Source organism: Nyctereutes procyonoides, unplaced genomic scaffold, assembly GCF_905146905.1.
Source record: "Nyctereutes procyonoides isolate TBG_1078 unplaced genomic scaffold, NYPRO_anot_genome, whole genome shotgun sequence".
Classification (NCBI taxonomy): Eukaryota; Metazoa; Chordata; class Mammalia; order Carnivora; family Canidae; genus Nyctereutes; species Nyctereutes procyonoides.
The window spans coordinates 47,347,418-47,370,647 of record NW_026575042.1 but is presented as its reverse complement, the minus strand read 5'-3'; the positions used below and the strand labels follow the sequence as shown (position 1 = coordinate 47,370,647).

The 23,230-nt window shown below is 39.4% G+C and overlaps 1 protein-coding gene across 15 annotated transcripts in view; it reads right to left on the bottom strand.

Annotated features, from left to right (window-relative positions):
* MBNL1 (muscleblind like splicing regulator 1) overlaps positions 1–23,230 on the bottom strand; it is a 180,155-nt gene that overhangs the window by 23,750 nt on the left and 133,175 nt on the right. For all 15 annotated transcript variants that reach the window (XM_055321309.1, XM_055321316.1, XM_055321311.1 and 12 more), the window contains 2 exons: positions 17,332–17,502; positions 7,519–7,719 (listed from right to left, as the gene is read on the bottom strand). In XM_055321309.1, coding sequence (XP_055177284.1) covers positions 7,519–7,719; positions 17,332–17,502 — 372 coding nt within the window. The remainder of the gene's footprint in view (positions 1–7,518; positions 7,720–17,331; positions 17,503–23,230) is intronic.

Genomic DNA, 23,230 nt, shown 5'->3' with positions numbered 1-23,230 from the left:
CCATTGGTACCTACCTGTACAGAACAAATTCCCTACACGTTTAAGACACATCTTTGTCTGATGATGACCACCAATAAAACAGGATCTATTCCTTGACGACTGACTTAGGTTTGGCCTGGTTTCTTTGATGAACTCAGGAAAACTTTGTGGACTATGCTGAGCCTCGAAAGAAATCTCTTAGATGTAGTATTATATTAGCAAATAATAGAAGTGGGTGACAAAACTTCAACAAATTTAATCTCATAATTCAAATCAGGATAAGAGAATTTAAAACACAAAAGGTTTAAAACCCTAACAACATTGTGGTTCTTTTTTCTCTTCTCAGCCACTCTTCTGCAGGCACACATTTTTCAAATAGTTGTAATTATGGTAGAGCTACTACTTGGTGACCTGTTTTGTTCAATGATGTGTGTAACCATATTTTTGTTTTACTAAACAGGGTCTAGAGTGATCATTTTGTGATGGCTGCATCAAATTCAATCCATTCAGAGACCATCTAGATTATTTTCAATATTCTCATATTGCAAAGACTATATTCATGACTATAGACATTTAAAAATCACTTTCTAAGGTTAAGTCTGCAGAAATGGCATTAGTGGGTCAACAAATATAAGTACTTTTTATAGTTCAGTAAGGGGTTTTCAGATAGATTAAAATAATTCCATCTATTTAGCTAGACACATAATGTGTTTCAGTCAAGAAAATGTCTGTTGAGTCTTTCACTCTATAAACATTAAGACAGGATTTGTTTTGTACATCAGGTAAGTTTTAGAATTTTCATACAAAGTAGATAAGGGGCTGCTTTTATATTTAAAAAAATCATTTCAAAGAAGATACTCATTGAAAACATTTATAAATGCCAAATTCCATTTCCAGGATCATCTATGCAATAATTATAAACTTTAAAAAACTAGATGAAAAAAGTACTTAGAAAAACTTCCCAAAGAAATGTGAATTATTCTATGTAAACCTTTCTTTGTTAATTCAATGGTAGTGGTATATTGGAATGATAATAGAGTTCAGAATCAGAAATTGTGGGTTCTTTCTAGTTCCTACACTTACCAGCTATGGAACCATGAATATTGAGTAAAATAACGCATAGATAGCTGAAAACACACAATAAAAATCTGGTTAAAATAAACAGTTATTCTATTTGACAACTAGGGTGGGTTTTTTTTTAATGAATGTGACAAGCATATTTCAAAATGGTCGCAAAGTAATAGGCTTTATAAGTATTAAATTCAGCAGTGTTCTGCAAGTTAAGGCATGGGATTCTCAAGACATCAGGTCAATGTATGAACTTATTCAAAACTGGACAGTCATTTGCATGTTTGTTAAGGAGAGATCTCTTTGAAGTAATATGTTTTGTGCTCCCCATATCTAACTCAGTCATTTTTGGAGAATAATTTCCAAAAGCAGGAACAGACAACTTATTATAATAAGAACAGCGACTATTTGAATATTTTGGGAAGTCATTTTAAACCTTCATGACAAATATTAAGGAGCTTATTATATATATATATATGATATTATATATTCAATAAATACATATATAAACTTAAGGAGCTTTTTATATATACATATAGACATATATATATAAATCCAGATATGCACCTGTTGTTCAACAATAAGCACCAAAGACTTTATTTTCCATTAAGCTTGAGCTATATGAAATTTCAAAAAAGGAATACTGGAAAATCAATGATTTTATCAAGGTATCCACAGCATTAGCAGTCATGCGTATACAAGCTAATGCCCAGAAATAATCTGTATTTTCAACTCAAAATGGATTATAATCTCCACATTTTAAAATTCTGGTGATTATTAGTAATGATCTTAGTTGATTATATAATTAAATTCCCAAGATAGATGTCATATCTAGTTTTAATCTGTTACCTAATACTTGTACGAATTTAGTCCACCTGAACTTCAGACACCCGTGTCAGCTACCTCAGAGGATTTCTGGGAAGATCAAATGGGAGCTGTATTTGAAATCTAAAAGGCAGAACTGCTCATTACCATTAGGCCAGAGAACACAAGCATATTTCTATAGGTAACATAGCTTAGAATTTATCACTTCACCACATGTAATTAAAAAAAAAACAAAAAACAAAACAAAACAAAAAACCCGACATCTGAATATATAGGAATGGTCAACTAAAAAAACAAAAACAAACAAAAAAAAAAACCAGAACACTTTTCATTAAATCTACATCCAGGTCTTTCTTCACTTATTCATTCCTATGAATCACTGTGTAAACCAACAGGATAGGAAAACACACCCAACTCTGAAACGAACTCACCAATAGGCCAAAATGCTGAAATCTACAGTTATTTTTATTACTTTTTCTAGATAAATGAAGCTAGAGAAATTTTAGCTTTAAGTTGAATGCAGAAAGTAGTGGGAGAACAGCAAAAATGGGTGGCTAAGCTTAGTAATTACTGTATTTTAGACAACTTACAACTCTTTCGTCTCCCAAACAAAACTCAGACTAATCACAGAGAATAGTCACTGACAGACAAGAGGTTTTAAAGGGGATATGACTACTTACAAGAAGCCAGTCTAAAGCCTCATGACAGATTAAAAAAATAAACGACACAGACCTGTGTGTGCAAAACTCATATTTCTTAATTTTCTAAAGAAATTAAAATATCATTCAAGCAGTAGCTAAACACCCTCTACAAAAATACAAAATTAAAATAATCCTATCAATAAATCCCTTTCATTACAAGCATCTGCTTTTCTAATCTTATTTTGAATCAAATGTCTTTTATATGCAATAGATCATGACAAATCCATTAAACTTCTATAAAAATCTCAAGCAAGGCATGCCTTCCACTACTACTTGAACCCTCATTTAGCTTTAAATACTCTTTTTTGTATGTAGTCAATTGGAATCATATTGTCTAATGCCTGTATGAAAAGTCACTAGACTCTTCTGTGTCAGTAAGTACTGGAAGCACTCAGCAACCAATGGCCTAAATTAGGTACTCATGTCATGATTACATCAGTAGAATAAAACTTTCAGCACAAGAATAATTTTAAAACAAACCAGAAAAAAAATAAAAAAAAAATAACTCCAACTGAAAAATATCAGAAGCCATGTGGTGTGCCCACCTTTCCTTAAATACATCCTATGTTTTTCTCAAATAGACTGATGATATAAAAATGATGCAGTTAACCAAACTGCAATCTAGTATCTTCATCAGCATCTGAAATGCACAGTCACTGGTTAGTTTTTAGTTTGATTAATGCCATTATGCGGTATAAAATGACCTTAATAACCATCAGTTTACTTGAAATATTTCATAATGTGCACTGTGTTCTAACAAAATGCTGAATGTTAAAGTTGTATCAGAGGAGACGGGTTTTTAATTCTGAGTCACAAATAACTATATATATATATATATATATATATATATATATATAGTAAATGATGAAAAGTCAAGACTTAAATAGCAGGTGCTGGCATCCTGTGGAGTAAATATTTGATAGACTATTTGCATTTTGAATCACCGGGCCGATTTGTGGAAAAGCTCCCAAGCCCCACTGAAAACCTACTGCAGCAGTCTAGGGCGATGTGGCCCTGCATTTTTAGCAATTGTCCCAAGTGAGTCTAATCACATTAAAACTTGAAAACCACTGCCTAGGACCAAGGGCATGAACGAGACACCATAATTTGTAGTTGGAATGCTCAAAATGTAAACATGTTCCCAAGGAGAATGTTTACAAATGTTAAAAATTCGTCATGTTCTATCCTCTCTGTTGGATGGCACTAAACTCTGAATAAAGGCATGTGTCTTTTTGTGATTAATTAATTAACTGGTTGACTGGCTCACTTGTTCGTTCATTGAACAGGTTATTGGGTATCATTTATGAGCTTGGCACTATCCTGTGCGGACCTTTTCTTGTTATGGGTAAGACAGCAATCAAATGGTTTCAAAGATATTCCTCACTTTATTTTTCACTTGAAAGATGTTCATGAGGTCTCCTTTGGGTATTGTTGGATGAGAAAATGAATGCATTCATGGGTCCTTTTGTACCATAAAAAAATTATTGTGTAACTATCACCAACTCTTTGTTACAAAGACATGACTGAAAAAAACCTTAGTCCTTTCCAGTATCTATAGATTTTAACAATTTTTTAAAATAACCCCTGAAAATAAACTGCTGCTTGGAAATTATGAAAAGGTATGCCAAAATCCCGAAACGGAGTTTTAAAAGCCTCATTTCAGTGACCAATATGTAAGAGGTTTGCTCCTTTTTAAAGACTACAATAAGACTGAATTTTACAGTATAGAAGGTATGCAGCTACAAGTCTCTGATTTACCCAAAAGGTACCCAAAAGGTATCAAATGAAGAATGGATAATAGGGATAGCGATACAAAGTTTATGCGTGTATTTTACATTTATGTATTTAATAAAATGTATATTTATATATTACAATTAATACAATATATTTAAATATACTTATTTAAAATGTTATATTTAAATAAAATTTCCAATAACTTATAAACTGGCATAAAAAGCAAAGAGACAACCTAAATGTCCCATAGAATGTTCTAATTTGGAGGCAATCTTACAGATTATCTCGTTCAATCCTCTAATATCATATATGTGGAAAATGAAGCTCAGAAGAGATGAGAAACTTGACCCAAGGCTACTCACCTAATTAGCAAAAACGCTAACACTAATTCTTGGATTCCTGTTGTTCAACATTTTTGGTAGCCTCACATCAGGTGCTATAAATAAGTCATCAGTTCTTCCGAACAGAAGAACCAGAAGGCTGATCATCTATGGGATCTTTAATTTCCTTATGGCCTGGGATCCCTGGGTGGCGCAGCGGTTTGGCGCTTGCCTTTGGCCCAGGGCGCGATCCTGGAGACCCGGGATCAAATCCCACGTCGGGCTCCCGGTGCATGGAGCCTGCTTCTCCCTCTGCCTGTGTCTCTGCCTCTCTCTCTCTCTCTCTCTCTGTGACTATCATAAGTAAATAAAAAAAAATTTTTTTAAAAATTTCCTTATGGCCTAACAATGTGCAGCAAAAAGAGAGAAAGAGGCGGCAAGAACAGGAGCCAATATTTAAACAAATTTAAACGTTTTTCACCTTAAAAGAATTCTTAAGAGAATTCAAACATGTACTTCTGAGTCCCATGAGGACAAAGTAGAGATTTAAACCCAAATAACTCGACATGTGACCAAGCGGCAAATAAGCGTGTGCACTTCTTGCCACACCATTTAAGTCCCAGTATGCCGGGCGATTAGCACCAGAGGGAAGAACCTGAAGATAGGAGTGTCTAAGATCTCAGGGCCGAGCAGAAAGACAGGCCCCTGAGCTTCCCACTGCAATATGCTAGCAGATTCTCACTGTGACACTAGAGCAGATCCTGTTAGCCAGAATGAGATAGGAAGCTGCCCTCCCACCAGCAAGCAGTTAGATAAGAGGAATTCGGGTTAAGAGGAAATGACAGTCATACAGCAGTAGCCACTTGTGAGCACAGCAGAAGACGACGGACAAAATACACAGAGGAGCTCCTCGCAGAAAAGAGAGAGAGAGAGAGAAAGAGAGAGAGAGAAGAAAAAAGAAACCCCAAACCAATGATAAAAGTACTCATTTTTAATTAACCATTATACAAAATATAACCAATTACAGACTACCTCAAACTGTGGGAAGCTTCGTTTCTAAGAGTTCTGACCACACAGCTCAGCCTTGTAAGAGATTTCAATAGAGAGTTGTAAGCTTCCTAAATATCGTCTCCTGTTTAATAACTAATTCATCAAAGTTCATCCCAGGTTGCCTGTTGGGTCCCCTTCAGTCAACAATCATGCATTGGGAACCCAGGGTGTGCTTCCAAAAGATCGGGGCAGGGGGAAGGTGAGTCACATATGAAGCATCCAGCAATTTTTAAATATTTACAATCTCCTAAACTTCCTCATAATTTATCTGCAAACAGCACTAGCTTGCTAATGAGCAAGTGCAACCGCACGATGACAAACCACCCACAAGTCCAAGTGCGTCTCTAGCACACAGCAGTCCTTGGTCCACGGGGAGCGTGCAACTAGGTCTCAAAGTCCTTTCTGAGTTCTCCGCATGGTGCTCTCTTCATTAGCAGCTTTTCCAAAAAGGTTCAGAAAGGTAAGAGCTCAAGCTAAACAAGCAAACAGAAACCCTAAAGAATTTAACAGAAGCCAGAAATTCTTGCTTCCTCTCTGAACTGTCACCTGTGTGGGGATGAGTTATATAGGGTTTCAAAACAGAGTCCTAAGTTCATACCGGACTGGAACATCCTTCCTACGACCTCAAGTAAGTTTTGCCACAACTTTGCCCCTAAATCTATTGCCCTGGGAGATGGAGTGAATGACAGTGTCTTCCTCAGAAGATTGTCTTGAAGACTGACTATGTGCTGCATGTGATGGGTTGAGGCCGAGTTTGCTAGAAAGTCAATACCCAATAAACGCCAACGACTGTTTCTGCCATCAGAAAAGGTGGTGGCAGTTCTAGTTGCGCTGAACTCTGGGATCCTCTGCAATGCATGTAGTGAAGCCCTATAAGCAAGAAAGCGGTGCTTGCCAAGTAAATTCCTGCGCAACTGATAAGTCATTAGTGTCAATTATGTTCATCACACAACAGCCTTATTTTGCCTCGTTCTCAGTCGTTACCAACACTCCAAACTTCTCAGCCCTAACTGTTGCCTCATCCTAACCGAGGGGAAAGAAGAAAGAGGCATTTTGCTCCTTAGTTGGACACGAATGCCTGGTTTTAGAGCTTCCACGGGCAGTAACGTTGCCGTGTTTTTCTTCAATCTACAGTTTACCGAATCCATTAATTTACAGCCACGCTGAAATTCTGAGCAACCACTTTGATGCCAGAATGAGATCTTTCACTTCTTTTTCATGCTGCAATAGCAAAGCACATCCATCTGATCATCCTTGACTCTAGAGCCCGATGCAGTTTCCAACTGAAAAACTTTCATCGGAGCACACACACTTCACCAGCGGAGCTGCCTTGCTATTCCAACCCAAATATTGTGAGGCCTGTGAGGAAATTTGCAATAATAAATTTTAAAATGCCTGATGCACAGTAACTGAGCAAACTGTTGTGAGAACAAGTGTCAGGGGAGGAACAGAATTTGTTCTCAAAAGAAGCAACACGAACAACGCACATCCAGGGAGCATTTGCTGTGTGCCAGACGTCGGTCTAACGCTTTGAGGAAAGGGCCATTATTATGTCCATTTTGAGGATGAGGAACGAAGATAAAACCAAGTTAAGGGGCAGCTGGGCCCCAAGGCCCGGGTCCCTAACCCCTGCTACACTATCCGGATGCTGTGGCTTTTATCAACATTCCATTTGTCAAATACAGCATACCTCGATCCTAGCAAAAGGCTCCAAATAGTCAACCCAAATATCTACTTCAAATTTTTTTTTTTTGGCCTTTATGGCCGTGGAAGAAATGAACCAACAGCATACTTTGAAACTCAGAATGGAGTCCATAGAGAAACCGGCTCATCGTTCCTACCTCAAGTCTGTCTGTCCGCATTAACTTCTGTGCGGCAGCTGCGGCAGCTGCAGGTACAGGGACCCCGGGATTCCCTGTGACCAACATTGGTGCGGTCGGCAAGATCTCTGCTGGAACCAGGCTTGGGGACACAGGTCCCAGGTAGGGATTAAAGGCTGCTGATGCATTGGTGGCTAAGCTTGGTGCAACTGAAAACATTGGCTGGAAGAAAAAAATAAAAAGCAGAAGTTTAATATACAAGTCTTGGCTTGCATTTGATATCCCACATTATATATCTACCCTCCATCCATCCATCATCCATCCATCCATCCATCCATCATCCATTCTTCCTTCTGTCCCTCCCTCCCTTCTTTCATTTAATTCTGTTTATTTACTCTCACTCAGGCTACGAATGTTTCTTAAATAAGCATTCATCAAGTCAATGTGTTTCTAAACTATTAATAGGTGATTTACTCGTTCAATTTTCTGCTGGGATTTTGAAACCCGGTGTCTATAATGCTTATAATTTCTTTTTGAATAACAGATCACTTATTCAATGCAGTCATTGCTTGTGGTCATCTAATCTCCATTTTTGTCCAGATTTAATCCTGGAAACTTATCTGAGAAATACACTTTATAATTGCTATGTCAGATGAACTTGAAAGATCTGTTTACAACTGTTAATGGGTTGCAAGTGTCCTATTATCTGGAATAAATAAAGCAGAACTCCCAGTGGGTAACAGAGTTTCGCAGTCAATATAAACTGTGAATAAATCTCAGGGGATATGTGAAAAGACGATGATGACACAATTTCTTTCGAACACATAAGGTAAAGTGTTTGGCATATTCACTTGCATGTTTTCCTAAAGAAACTATCAATATCGCACCAGCTTATCGCACCCTCGTGAAATACTTAACAAAGAATTTACCTTACTAGGGAGAAACCACCCCAAATGTGGAGCCTGAAACAGAAAACTTCGAAGCACGTGCTACATGCTTTTGCAAGGAAATACACATGGTGGCACCGAAAAAAATGCCCCAAGATCGAATTTCTGCCAGAAATGCTTTCATGGATATAGGAGGATGGTTCCTACCTGGGACACGAAGATTTGTGTATCGGGAAATGTATTTGTTCCTGAGTAGAACTAAATTATTTACCTGAAAGCTACTTTGGCAATTTGCTTTTCCCATTTTTTTTTAAAGCATAACGTAGCGCAACAATCTGCCACCTTATGGGTGGTATATTTTTAACTTCCATCATTCAATAGGGTTTCAATTCTTGAAGCCTAAGATTTTGTGCAATAATAGTGTTTGTCTCCAAAACCCACAAAGTCCTGGGCAAAATGAATCCTGTTCTTTAAAGGACTTTTTAACAATCAATTTTCTTTATTACCCTGTGATAAGGAACAGAATCACAGAAACTTTTTTTAGACTGAAGGGAACATCAGTATTGTAGCTAATCCTTTTCTCTTACAGAAATAAGAAGTTGGACGAACCCTGAGCTGACACAGTATTCAAGAGAGTTTTGGAATAAAGTTTTATGCACTTAAGATGTAACCGTAATTCTTAAGAGCTCAAAAGAAATAGCTTTAAAAAAAATAAAATGCGTTCTTATTTAGTATGGCCCTGCCTTGTCCTGTATTTAGAAGAGTAAAACGGAATTCAAGTATTCTTGTTCTCAAGTAGGTACGAGTAATTTTCCCTTGTAGGGCACATGTGGCAGTGTCTGGAGACATTTTTGACTGTCACAGCTTGGGGGTGCTGTTGCATCTAATGCATAGAGAGGCCAGGGATGCTGCTAAGTGGCCTGCAACACCCAGGACAGCCCCTTACAACAAAGAATGATCCTAGCCCCAAATGTCAATAGTGTTTAGGTTGAAAATCCCTGTCTTCAGGGATGCACTCGTCTTCTGACTTCACAAATTGTTTCAAGACAAAATCACTGCAGCTAGGGCATACATTCTTACTAAGAATAAGAAGACCATGCAAAATAGACCATTTCACACATAATTTGATTCACGTGGGAGAAGACACAATGCACCATACCTTCCACTGGCATTTTCAAGTCATAATTATGTCTCCAAACGTGTCGGTCTGAATACCATGGTGAGTCGTCCTGCCAGGCTGAGGGCTCCTGCCTGAGGAAGTGGCCTAAAGCTATACCTCGGACCCTCACCCCTCATCCCTGCCCAAAACACTGACAACACGGAGACTACCTGGGTGCTCCGGGTATGATCAATAATCAGTCCAAATCTAAGGCCCAGAGCAATCTCTGTCCATCGAGTTATTTAAATAGCAGCCGATTGTATGCTGCTCCACTGTCGACTGGCTGCCGAGGCATTGCCAGGACAAGGGCTGACCTCTCTCTCTCTCTCTCTCTCTCTCTCTTTTTTTTTTTTTAAAGAAAAGCATTTATTTTAAGAAAATAAGACCAGTGACCAATAAAATGCAGCTGTGTTAAATCTCATTGAATAAAATCAACTTGGAATCTATGATGCATATAATGTAGCAGTTGCATATCACAGCTAAAGGAAGACTCCTACTAAATAAAAAATATTGATCTTACTAACTGGCAACAGTTTTCCTGCTGGATTGCTTCTGTAGGGTTGTCGCGTGAATTGATTTTCTGACTTAAGGCAGCGGAGCAAATTTAAATCTGAAGTATTTTAGGGCCCTGTCCCCAGGTAAAATCTAGCAGCTTTGAAAATCTGAAACATCCAACTCTTCAGCAAGCGTTCTCTCAAACTGCTCCCTCTCCAGAGAAGTAGAGCTATTTGAGCGATCATAACAGCTCTGAACTTTGAAACTTGATTCCAAAAGCTGCCCACCCCCCAAAAGTGCAACATTCCTTCCTTTATTTTGAGTTTCTGTGAAGTTTGCTACATTCCTTCTGCAAAGAGCACCTTCCTGGAGGTGGGTCACCGCATGGCCCCATCAGTGCCCTAATCGGATTAGCGAGGTGCTTGGACGGCTGGGCTGCTGAGTCCATTCCAGAAAGCCATCCTGCCCAGGGTTCAGCAGAACGGCAAGGTCGGACGTTAATGCTATGGTATTAGCAAGTGCATCCTATTTTCTCCCAGGTATCTACAGGATAACATACAACGATGTCATCGGTGTAGTTGGTACCGACCACATCCCTGTAGAACGATTTACGGGTAATTCTCTTCCTGGAAGGCATAAGGCAGGTTGGCTTACGATCGCCTTTTGCCAGTGATCACCCTCCGCAGAGCAAAACCCAGTGCGATCTTACCAACACTGGCGCATTTATGGGCTAACCACTTGTTTGTTTTAAATGAGACACTTTGATTGCGTTAAAGCAATCAGGCTCTATTATAAATTAAAATGTTCTTCAATTTCACACGATGACCCTAGTTAAATGCGTGCAACCGTGGTTATTACCAGAATTCCTTCTGTTTGTTGTGTGCCGGGCATTGTGCTAAGCGCTTTACCTATGCTGTGGTATTTAGTTCTTGGAACAGGAAAATATAAACTCTGTGGGCAAACAAAGGCAGAAACTCCATTGTTTCTGTTTTGAGTTGGGGGGTGTGTGTGGATCATCTGTATAGTGCGATGCTGAATCCCCGGGATCTAGCTGGAGGATGCCCAGCATATAGTTAAGTACTCAATAAATAGATACTGAATAAGCGAATGCATGAATGAGTGAATGAATGAACTGCAGTCTCGTCAGGTGGTTTTTATTAATCCCTTCCATTTTGCAGACAAAGAAAAGGGCCCACTGAGATCCCGTGTCCATAATCACAAATGAGTGCATGAAAGACTTAGGATCCGGGCACAGGTGTGTCTGGCTCCAGGTGGTTCCAAGACCAGGGGTTCTCAGGGCAGCTGGCCGTGGGAATCCTCCGGAGAACTTCAGCCCCCCGAATGCCCTGGCACTCCCCACCCATCACAGGGTCGGCAGTACTATTTAGAAACCTCCTGGGTGATTCCAATTCCATACATTATGTGGTCTTTTACTCCTTAAACACAGAAACAGGGCCAGGCTTCTGGGCCTGTGTGAGGTCCCCAGAGAGACACGTGCCCTGGTGGCTCTTCTTCTGAGCACGGTGCGCCGTCTCCACTGCAGGCTGCTCCCGCCCAGCCCTCTGTTGCATTTCTAACCACGCTTCAAGAATCACGACTCTTGCTCATCAAAGTTTCCCCTGATCCGCCCCCATCTCCAAACTCTGAAGAGGTGTTTCCTACCCTCCGTTGCCATAGAACTCCTCAGCGCTCGAATTTGGGGTTGATCACCGCACGTGTTCACTTACCCCCCCCTCTCCTACGCAAACCTCTATGGCAGGGACGGCCTGGCGCGTCCTTCATCCTGCACCCCACCTGCTGCAGGCGTCTACGCAGCCTCCTGACTGCCTTAGCCGACGTGCTGCTTTCCTCCAGCACACAAACCAACTAGCAAATGCATTAAATAGTTTCTAGTATAGATATCTGAACAGTTTAAAAAAAAGAGAGAGAGATTTAATGTTACGGCCTCTCCGCCTGAAAATGTAATCATTAATTTGTCTAGTATTCTTGTTTGAAAACTGTAATTTCCTTTATTTTTGTTTTGCGGGTTTTCTTTCTTTTTTTTTAAAGATTTTATTTATTTATTCATGATAGACATAGAGAGAGAGACAGGCAGAGACACAGGCTCCATGCCGGGAGCCCAACGCAGGACTCGATCCCGGGACTCCAGGATCGTGCTCTGAGGCCAAAGGCAGACGCCAAACCGCTGAGCCACCCAGGGATCCCCATTTACACTGACCTCTCTCTCGGTTTCAGTAATGTGGCATTACCATGCTGTAATGTTGCAACTATCAGAGGGGCCCTAACTTATTTTAATACCTTATGTGAAACAGTGTCTGGCATACAATGTGTGTGATTTTTTTTTAAGAAATGAAGTACATATCATAAATAATATCTGATTAGTATTTGCTGAAATCGCTGGAATATAAATTCGGTCAGATTTTTCTAGATGTTACCTGTGTGTATGTGTGTAAAGGCTGAACTTGTAAGCGGTAAAAAATAGAGCTGCTTTTTTTTTTTTTTTTTTTTTTTTACTTGACAGCACATCATCAAAGCGTATGAAACCCTGTTTCTGGGTACGCACAACCCTGTACAAAAGCTACTAAAGTCCCTGTAAACAATGACTTTGAATATTAAACAGCCAAAAGCTAATGGGAGTCCTCAACAAATTCATATTACAATGTCTACACCCCCCCCCCAAGAAGGCAAGCATATAACTGGAATAAAATAAGAAATACTGTTTTATTTTTTTATTATTTTTTTAGTTTTTAGAAATACTGTTTTAAAGTCAGCTTCCAGACTGACCTGCTGCCTGGGCAAATCACAATGACCACCTAGCCTTATTTTTAATTTTACCTTATCCTTCAATCTGGTTTAACGGGAGTGACAAACAGAGAAGACTCACTCCCAGCCCACCAAGTAATAAGGTTATCAACCCATATGGTCTGGTCCCTAAGATGCGGGCCTGTCCTCCAGCTGCTTGAGGATGCGCAGGCTCCTTGCCTGAAGCAGGCCCTAGAAGGGCAGGTGGACGGAGCAGGACTCAGGATGATGGCCGTGGAAACATTTCACCACAAACGCTTTGTCATGAGGTGGCCTTATCCCAATCACTACTTGGGAAAAACTGGAGAGTAAAGCACTAAAAAAGCAGCTTAAGAATTTTAGGTGTTCCTGGAAATGTGACAGATGATGACTTGAGAGCTTTCAGAGCTCAACTGCCAACACCCACGACATGGGGACACCATGCTGCAAAGGTGAGGCAACACCAACAGCTATAAGCCCCCGAGACTTGTTAGCCAAGTCCAATAACTTTGAATTTCTTGGTCCCTAGGCTACTTCAAACCCATGAAAGGCACAGGAATTCAACTTGAGTCATGCACCCCGAGGCAGCCAGGTGTGTGGACCCTGAGGGCAGCTGCCACCAGAAATTACGGATGGCCCAAGCTAAGGCTTGGGAGCACGGGGAAAGGCGCGGAGTGCACGGAAGTGCAAAGCCCCAGATACAGCTCTTCACAACCTCGGCTTATGCAGAGCTCTTCAAGGACAAAGACAAAAGCCTGGAATCAACAGAATTGCTGAAGACATCTTTCTGGGATGGCTCAAAGAAATACACCAGCTGCTTCCAAGTTGTGAGCCACAAGAGATGGTCTATATTTGGTTAGGTTGTTTAGTTTTCTTGTTGGATTATCTTTGCACCAGATAGTGCGTAAAAATGTAATGATTTTTTTTTAAAGTAGTGCTTTTAAAAAAAAATCCAAAAATTCAATTTTAAAAATTTGGATAACCAAATATTATAGGTCCTCCATTTCTCTTCAAAAATCATATAATAAAGAGAAATATGATCTTTTTACAGTTTCATTAGGGGCTTAGAAATGATGATAGAACTAATGCCAGTTTTTTAAATAATTTATTTTGCAAGTTTTAGGGAGCAGACATGCAGGTAAATTCAATTACTTCCTTTCAACTACTTATTTTCTTAAGAAACGGAAATAATGATGACATTGTTAGGAACCTGCAGATAATATACTTGAAACTTTTCACTACATGGTAATGAAGGTCAGAGATGTTAAATGGATCAACCAAGGACCCAGAGCTGGTTGGTGGCTCGTCTCTCATTAGTGTTTCTGCAGCATGGATGCCAGAACCTGAACCACTTGGGTTAAAATCCAGGACCTGCTACGCACTAGCTATGTACCTTGGGCAAATCAGTTAACCTTTCTGAACCCCTGTTGTCTTTATCTCTAAAGGTGAGATAATAACATCAGCTTTATAGGGCGGTTGTGGGGATTTATGATACAAAAAGTAGAGAGCACAATAAATGCCCTTTGCCACCAAAGTGGAAGCCTTCTTTCTGGTTCCTGGCTTGGTGTATTTCATAACAACAGAATAAAGTCCACGAAAACAGTTAACTCTCCTATAAACCCCTGCATTCCCAAGTTGGCATGGTGTCATCTTCTGAAGACCTTAACTTTAGAGACCCAGCCTCTCCCAATTTTTGAGAGGATGCAAACCCAACTGAGTGGTATCGTAGCTCCTGCCTGGTCGCAGCACGACCCTCAGCAAGCCCCTGGCTGCCTCTGCTCAGAGTGTGCTCATATAGAACCAACTGTATGCCCCATTCTGTGCCGCAGTCTCTACACTGGGGCTTGTACTCTGATTCCTGCAGGTGATTCCTTGGGAATCACAGGGCCAGGTAAACCACCACAAACCTCTGCCTGTCTTCCTCGTGTTCAGGAAACTCCTTACTTCATTCATTCACTCATCAAGCAATTTCCGATATCGCTATATGCCAGGCATGATGGAGATGCTTCTCGATTTGATGAGTTTCTCTGCTACGTCTTCTCTTCGTGCTCCTTCACCTATGGCTTAGGGGCCACGCTGTTAGCCCTAAAGAACTCAGATGCTTCGCCACCTTGACTACAAACCCTGAGACTGCCCAGATACTCCTAACTACTCCTGAATGATGCATCCACTCACAGCATCGTCTCCTTTGCCAGAACCACCACCTGGGTTGGATCCACATGTGCACTCTGTCTTCAAACACTAACATCTGTACGAGTTACCTGGCTGCTGCTAGCCCGGTTACAACCCCTATCCGTTGACCCAGCATTCAAGTTCCAGTAAGCAGCTGGTTATGACCATCTCATTTATTTCTGAATCTCTGTATCGTTACCCTCATCAGCAGGGCTGACTACACAAAGGACTGAGAAGTCTCAGGTGGGGTTTTGAAGGCAAATTTCCTGGATTAAAGCCTTCTCTACAGTCATTAAAGCCCCAAATGCTTGAAAATTGAATAATTAAAATGACTTCTATACTTATTACAAAAACGTCACCCTGAACAGAGGGTATTTTTAGACTATGATCTCAGGATGCCTGTAGCAGAAGGGTAATTCTGCATTCAAATCTAGTCATACCAGGGGAAATTAGCATAAAGCCTGAATGTGCTCACAACTAATAAAAATAAATGTTTTTGTCAAAGCAGCGAATTTTCCCACAAAAGCACCAGAAAATGTGATTTGTCTGATGGTTTCAGAAATTGTGATTTCATGACTTCGGAAGCACAACATATGTGCGACTGTGTTTTTACAGACATGAGCATAAACACTGTTGACAGCCCGTCCCAGGGTCACTCATACGATGAGCCTGGCATGGCCTTGAGTAAAGCTCAAGGACTAGCTCAGGAGATGCGCCAAGACTTTGCAGTGAGGAGCTCAAAGCCGTGACCAGCACTGTTTTTGGCAGCGTGGGAATTCCACCTGCCAGTCACTGAGAAGGGAGATAGAGCCCGACCTTAAATGTTTAAGTGGAACAAAGTATCTCACATCAAGGAGAGATCCTATACCAGCTAACGGAGTAGCCACCCCAAAGATTTATCAGATCTCCGAAACTGTGTGACAGGGCCAGCTGTAAAAGAGACCTCGTGTCCTAGATCTTATGCTACGGAGAATGATTATAAACGAAACTTTTTTTTTTTTACCCAAATGGAAATCCTCACGCTATCCCAATGCAGATATAATATTAGCAGATGCCACGAAAATAAATGCAAGATATCATATTTTTAACCGAGCTCCCGATAACAGTTAAAAAAAATATAGATCAGGTTAAAACAGACACAGAATTATAACATTCTCTCACCTCAACTGTACAGTACTGACAATTGGTATCACTGCTGATGTGATATGGAGATCCCTCCCACCTCGAAATGCAATCCCCCCCTCTTTTTTGGAATGATTGGTGCATTAAGTTCTAAGAGAGAATAACAATTACATTGAGTTCAGGGGTTAAAATGTATCAGGAAAAAAAAATCAGTTAGCACACATGCTACAATTAGCGTATCAGAAAACTGTGGGTCTTCCCATTCCCATAACCCCACAATATTGCATATAAGTTAGTGACATAAATAACTGCCAGATATATTCTGATCACTGCAAATTTTAACATGCATTTAAATACTGAATTATAGTATCACAATTAACATCGGAACACTTTTTGTAATCTAAAATTGCTTATGATATCTTTCAATTTTATGAACAAATGTAAAGGTTATTGAAGTCACTTATCATACACACTCCCCCAAAGCCCAAATAAATAAATAAATAAATAAATAAATAAATAAATAAATAAATAAATAAGAAAGCAAGCTCAGAATCAAAAGTTACTCACATACACTGCTCGGTAAACCTTAGGTCTCTATGACCACCTACGGTTTAAATTATTTAGCTCTTTGCTTAAAAACCCTGGGAGTTTTTGCCCCTCCTGATTAGTTAGTTCTCTTTTAAGGAGATGTCCAAGGGCATGATATTGATTCGCCACTGTCAGAATTTTGCTAGCATCTGTAACTGCAGAGTAATTTCAGGTTGAGTTTGAAAGAATAAAAAGGCTCCTTTTCAATAAAGGAAGTGATGCAAATGGATTCTCTTCAAGAAAAGAGGAAAGGGGAAATTTTTCTCAAGATTAAAGATGCTCTATGCCAAATTTTGCAATTATTATTATTATTACCATTAAAGGGAGAAATGAAAATGCACATGGACTCTGTTGACGGGTTTTAACGGCTGCAAATCATAGGATTTAATGTGAAGAGCATTTTAGGGGGAACACACGCCCTCATGTAAATTTCCACATGATTTAGCAAGAAGATGAGTAACTTCACAGTGTGAAAACCTTTCCGAGCTTGCTTGGTAATGTTGCTAGAAAATGCTAGATACCTGACACTGTTACCTATGTTCACTTAATCCAGTGCAATCATTACTTTCACGCTGAAAATGAGCACTTGGAATTACAAACGTAATGAATGAGGAGCGAGCATGTGCTTACCACGGGTTGTAACGGGGCACCGGGCATCATGGCATTGGCTAGTTGCATTTGCTGGGCCAACATGGCCATGTTCTTCTGCTGAATCAAGTTATTGCGCCCATTTATCTCCAATTGCGTTTTTAAGTGTGGGGGTGGATGAAGATATTTGCAGTTCTCCCTGGAGCAACGACCCTAAAAAAAAAAAAAAACAAAGCAGAAAATACCATTTAAAAAAGATTAGACCAGCAAATCCTCAAAAAGAAGTGCACTGCAAACCCACCCCCTTGGATCTACCATGGGTTTCTAATGCACGGCCTTATCCATATCCATTTATAATACATTTAGAATTAAGTAATGATTTCACCCAAATGCATTATCAAAATGAGGTATTAAGACATTTGAAAAAGTCTTAAAAGCTTAAAGAAGTTCCCTTGTTTTATAGTAGCACTAATATTCCTAGGGCCAAGTTTAAAAATCTACCAACAGGCAGGGCAATATTAAAATAAAGACTATGAAATAAAGGATACTAGCTCCTTCCAAATCTTCTGGTTAACTTTACTGAACCCAAGAGAATCACGAAGTTGTAGCACCTAATTTTACTTGTACGGAGTTCCAAGGAAATGAACTTGGAGGATATGACCCAACAGCTATAAAATAGGAAATAGACATATTTACCCTCCAAAAGATTTTTAGTGTAACATGGAGAAACAAAGTAAGTTAGCATAAAGTAAGAAATGTGAATATACCCTTCCTTTTGGGATGGTTCTTTTCGTCGAAAATATATATTAAAGTCTGTAATATGAAATATTGTATTAGGGATTTATTTCATATTATTTCAATACTATCATCATCCCACAGTTTCCATATTATTTCACTATGTTCTCAAGTCTGTACAGTAACAGGTCTCATCAGTTATTACCTTGACAACTTCTTTCCCCAATACATCTAATCAGAACTGTTTGGGAGGGTCAGAGGAAGATTCCATTGAAGCCATCAACCACCTTCCTGAGCTTTCTTTGATTTTTCTAAGAAAAATCCATTTGCCATAATTTGACCTTATACTGTAAACTGACTCAGCATGCTTATGTTCGTGATAAAAAAAAAAAAATCTTGTCACAATCCTAACTTGAAAGATCTATTTCTGGCTTGTTTTGTTTCAGGTTTTTAGGAATAAGTTTCTGCAAAGGGATAATGTCATAGGCTAGCACCTTTCTTTCATTTTAGCAAGCTTTATGTAATAGAGCATCACTTCTAATACTTCAAAACTTCAAATCAGAAGGTGGCAAAAGACGGTCACCGATACCAAGGAACTGACAGGTTTCAAGGCCTGGGGTAGAGGCCTAGGGGTCTCCCATCAGCATCATGAGCTGCATTAAAAAACTCACTTCTTTAAGTCTCAGGCCTTTTATCCATTTCAAAATTGCTATGTAAGCTACACCATATGTTTATCACGAAGATCAGAGAAGATAATGTTTACGTCATGCCCCTGGCACTGAGTGTCATTCTGTGAGCAAGGTAAAGGTCAGGAGCTGCTACTGCCAACACCCCCCCCCCCCACCACCACCACCACTTTGATCGTATATCCAACAAAAGAAAAACAAAGTATTGGCATGAGGGGAACTTTTATAGTATCTCTTAGTGATGCCTATTGATATGCTCACAAAGTACCACTTATCTATGACTTACTCCGAATGAAACCCTGCTTGCTATCTGGGGAGGTCATGAGCATGTTATTAGCTTGAAAGCGTCTGGATGAAAAATAACTTTTACAGAAAAACAACACTAGGAGTCACAAGAGAAACCACCGAGCGCGGCTGGCCAACATAAATAAGCTCAAGGATAACCACATGGTCTGATTTCAGGACTATCCAGTTGAGATGTCCTAGAGAAAACCGCCTTTCTCAGGACAAAGAACAACTTGGCTCTAAGAGAAATTCTGGATCTCAGTACCTCCACATCGTATCTTACTAACACTGGATCTGTTTAAGTGAAGGGAAGGCTTGCCCCCCTGAGAATCCAGGTACTGTCAATACACCCAGATCAGCTTCTCTAGCTCCAACAATCGCACAGAGACAGCTCTGGGCCCTGAACGAGGCCTGGCCAACACCAACACTGATCTTCCTGAGCTATTCACGCGACTGCCTCCCTTAACACAAACCACCCAGGCCCTCCTCCCCGTGAACGCAGCTCAGATTGAAATAATGGAGACAAATCACAGGCGCCTTCTATAGATTCTGTGTCAGATCCTGTCAAACCTTTTAATATGAAGCTCAGACCTTTGGTCTCTGTTTGGTATTTACCGCACTCATTCAGGAAAGATGCCATTCTACTACATTCCTTACATATGCTACCTTTCTATGCACGGCTTGATGTGATCGCACTGAAACTGCACCTTCAAAAAGCTACGTTCCTAAGCATATTTAGTGAAAAAGTAGGCAGACGAGCAGGCCTCTTCCACACAGTCTGTGGTGACAGATCTGGGGGGCTCAGGGATCTGCATTTTAATAGTATTCCAGATTATTCTGAAATAGCAAAAACAAAAAAAAAAAAAACAAAAAAAGACTATAAAACACAATTCTGCAAAGACATGTAAATTTTTCATTGATATGTGTGTATGTGTGGGGGGAAACTAGAGTAGCCTCTGCAATTGATGTTAGATAAACTCAGCTTCCCAGGGAGTTCAAAACGTGTTTAGTGCTGACTATGCTGCTGAATAATTGTGGTTTGACAAATAAAAAGGTCAAGAAAAAGTTAGAATAAACATCCTCTTCTAGAGGACTGCCTTAAAACCCTGGGGCAAATCACCAGCAACGCACCTTCTTTAAGAGGTAAGGTGAACACGCCGCTGGTATCTCTCGAAGGTCATCCCACCTTTGAGTTCCCAGGACCACCCCTCAATACGCGCTTGCAAACTCAATGGACACCTCCTAATAAATCCTGAAAGACGAATTCCACTCTAACTCTACTCTGGACACAAGGAGAATAATAGAATGAGCACTAACTCTAATACCAAACTTTGCTTCTGAGTTGTACTAACTGATGCTTTTATTCTGAGGCCAGTAACCGAACACCCGATAAAAGGAGAAAAGGTAACAGAAGGTTTAGAAGTTGCATCAGGGAAGAAACAAGATTTGTGTAGAGATTCAATGTGTTTGCCATCCCAGTATCTATCCAGTGACAACACATTCTAAAAATCTAAGAACAGAAATCTGGTCACTATCTAGCGCTCGCATATGCAAATCTATATAGAGGAACTATATCCTAAATCATCCTGAGATTTCGCTTCAAGATACACTAAATTGGGCTGCTAGGATTAATGCTAAAATGTAAATATAAAGTAGTCTCTGTTCCATTTTGAGTGCTCCATGCCGTTCGACCTATGGCCATGTAATTGTACATTTTATCCGACACAGCTTGGTCCAAAGAACAGAATAGCAGCTTTGTTATTTACTTGTTGTGTGATCCTATGGGAGTTAAATTCTCTGAGTGGCCGTAACTTTCTGTAGACTAGCAACAATACCACTGATCTCATTGCTGATGTGTCCGGCTTGAGCAAGCTAGAGGGCCAACTTCATACAGGGTAGGGTTCCTAAAAGAACAGGCTGTCAATCTATGTTGTTATTTTTCTTTCTTTCCTTAGGGTCTCAAGCTAATAGCAAACAACAGTTGCCCAATTTAGCACTGTATCTGTTAAAAGTACTAAAAATAATGCAAATAGCAAAACCCAGTGACAACGCAAGTCAATCATCAACAATGTAAGCTTGGCCCTTAATCATCATTCTGTATTGGCCACATCCACTACAGAAGATGCCATTCTAGCACATTTCTTATAGTGTTATGTTGCTGTGGTTTGTTTTTGTTGATGGCACTGACACTTACTGTCAGTGAGCTGCCCAACTAACCAGAGTCTGTACCATAAATACCTTTGATGCCAAAGAGGCTATTTAGAAGTTAACTTGAACACAGATTTCAAAGACATCATTGTAATATACATACTATGTATTTTAAGGGAATGGAGGAAGTTCAGTGAAGTATCAATTCAGACTAAGTTCATTTTTCTCCAGTAATTTTTCTACAGCTTTACATTAAAAGTAATCTTTCCAAAAAAGTCAAAATGTTCCCCTGGTAGTCTTAAAAACCTGTATGAGACCGATAACGGTCACTCAAGAGATCAACTCATCAAGACTTTAATTTCTGAAGTTATATACTATTCAACTGTGAATTTAAGGATTTTTCTCATTAGCTTTTGAAATGGGCACAAGTTTGTGAATGTAACAAAGGAGAATGTATGTTTGGATTAACTATGTGAGCTTCAAAATAAGCACCTGGTTAATTTTTGAACATTGTAGTTTAATAAAGAGCACTTTTTAAATTTTTATTTTAAAATTTTATTTATTTATTTGAGAGAGAAGGAGAGAACGAGCAGAGGGGAAGGGACTCCCCACTGGGCAGGGAGCCCAATGAGAGGCTAGATCCCAAGACTGTGAGATTAAGACCTGAGCCTAAGGCAGACACTTAAGCAACTGAGGCACCCGCGTGCCCCAATAAGGTGCACTTCTAAGTAATTAATAATAGAAGCATATATAGTACATATTTAAAAATGATGAGTATGTATATACACTATATGGTATATATACACCATATGATGTATAATGGGATATAAATTGTAAAGATAAAACTGAATAGAACTACAGTTGGCAATTTAGAGATATGAGAAAATGGTCTTTTAGCTATTTTTAATATTCAAGAACTAGCTAACAATAAAAAATGAAACATCTTAGATATCGGTGAAACTCAATAAAAAATCAAAATTCTGTTTGAAAACTAGAGAAACTAACCTCTCATTTTTAACTATAATTCATCTACCTAAAATAAAAGGCATATAGTGATTTATGAGATCAGAATGTAAAAAGACACCTGAGGCACCTGAGGGGCTCAGTAGGTTAAGCAGCTGCCTTCAGCTCAGGTCATGATCCTGGGAGAAAGCCTGACATGGGGCTCCCAGCTCCGCTGAGGAATCTGCTTCTCCCTCTCCTTCTGCCCTTCTCATGCTCGGTCTCTCTCTCTCTCTCTCTCTCTCTCTCTCTCTCAAATAAATACAATCTTTTAAAAAAAGAATGTAAAAAGACATTAAGCTGCCAAATAGTAACTATGTGATAGAATTAAAATTATTGGGTCACATCTGGGTAGACTCTGGAAATAAAGGGCAATGAAAAATTATAAGGGTACCAGCTTATACTCATCAATCTTTTCCAACTTTCACTGGAAATACTGGTTTTCAGGAAAAACTGTTTCAACTGCACCCATTTATTTCAATTGTTAAAATAAAACCAGTATTTCCTTTGGGGCAATTGAGATACACAAATGTTTTTGAAGCACTTTCTGGAGATATTCATTGCTCAGATATTGGCCAGAAACTCTGGCAAAGGAATTTGGTAGCTTCCTATTGAAAATTCTTACTACTTTTTCTTTTTTTTTTTTTTCAGCTGAGACGATACAAGTATCTCAGAAAAATCTTGCCAAAGGGGGGAAAAAAACTGGCAGTCAAGAAATATCATTCCGTGCATTTCCAAAAATATTTCTTATGGCTCTACCATGCTAATTTGTAATTATCGATTCTGATACAAGGTGAATAAATTTACATATATAATATTTATTTAAAAATTACTGGCATCTAGTGGTAGGAAATTTAAGGCAGTTTAAAACACGATTAACTTTTAGAAAAAATCATATGCACGCAAACATGCTTGCACATGCATATACACTCCCATTTTGTTTTCGTTTAGGTGGATATGAGTTTGATTAACTCTAGAAATTAGTTTATTGGCTTGCAAATATTGAAAATAGTTTATTGCACCTAACACACAGGAAATAGTTGCTCTTAAGTGTATGTTTTTTTACAGGCTGCTTGTTTCCATGA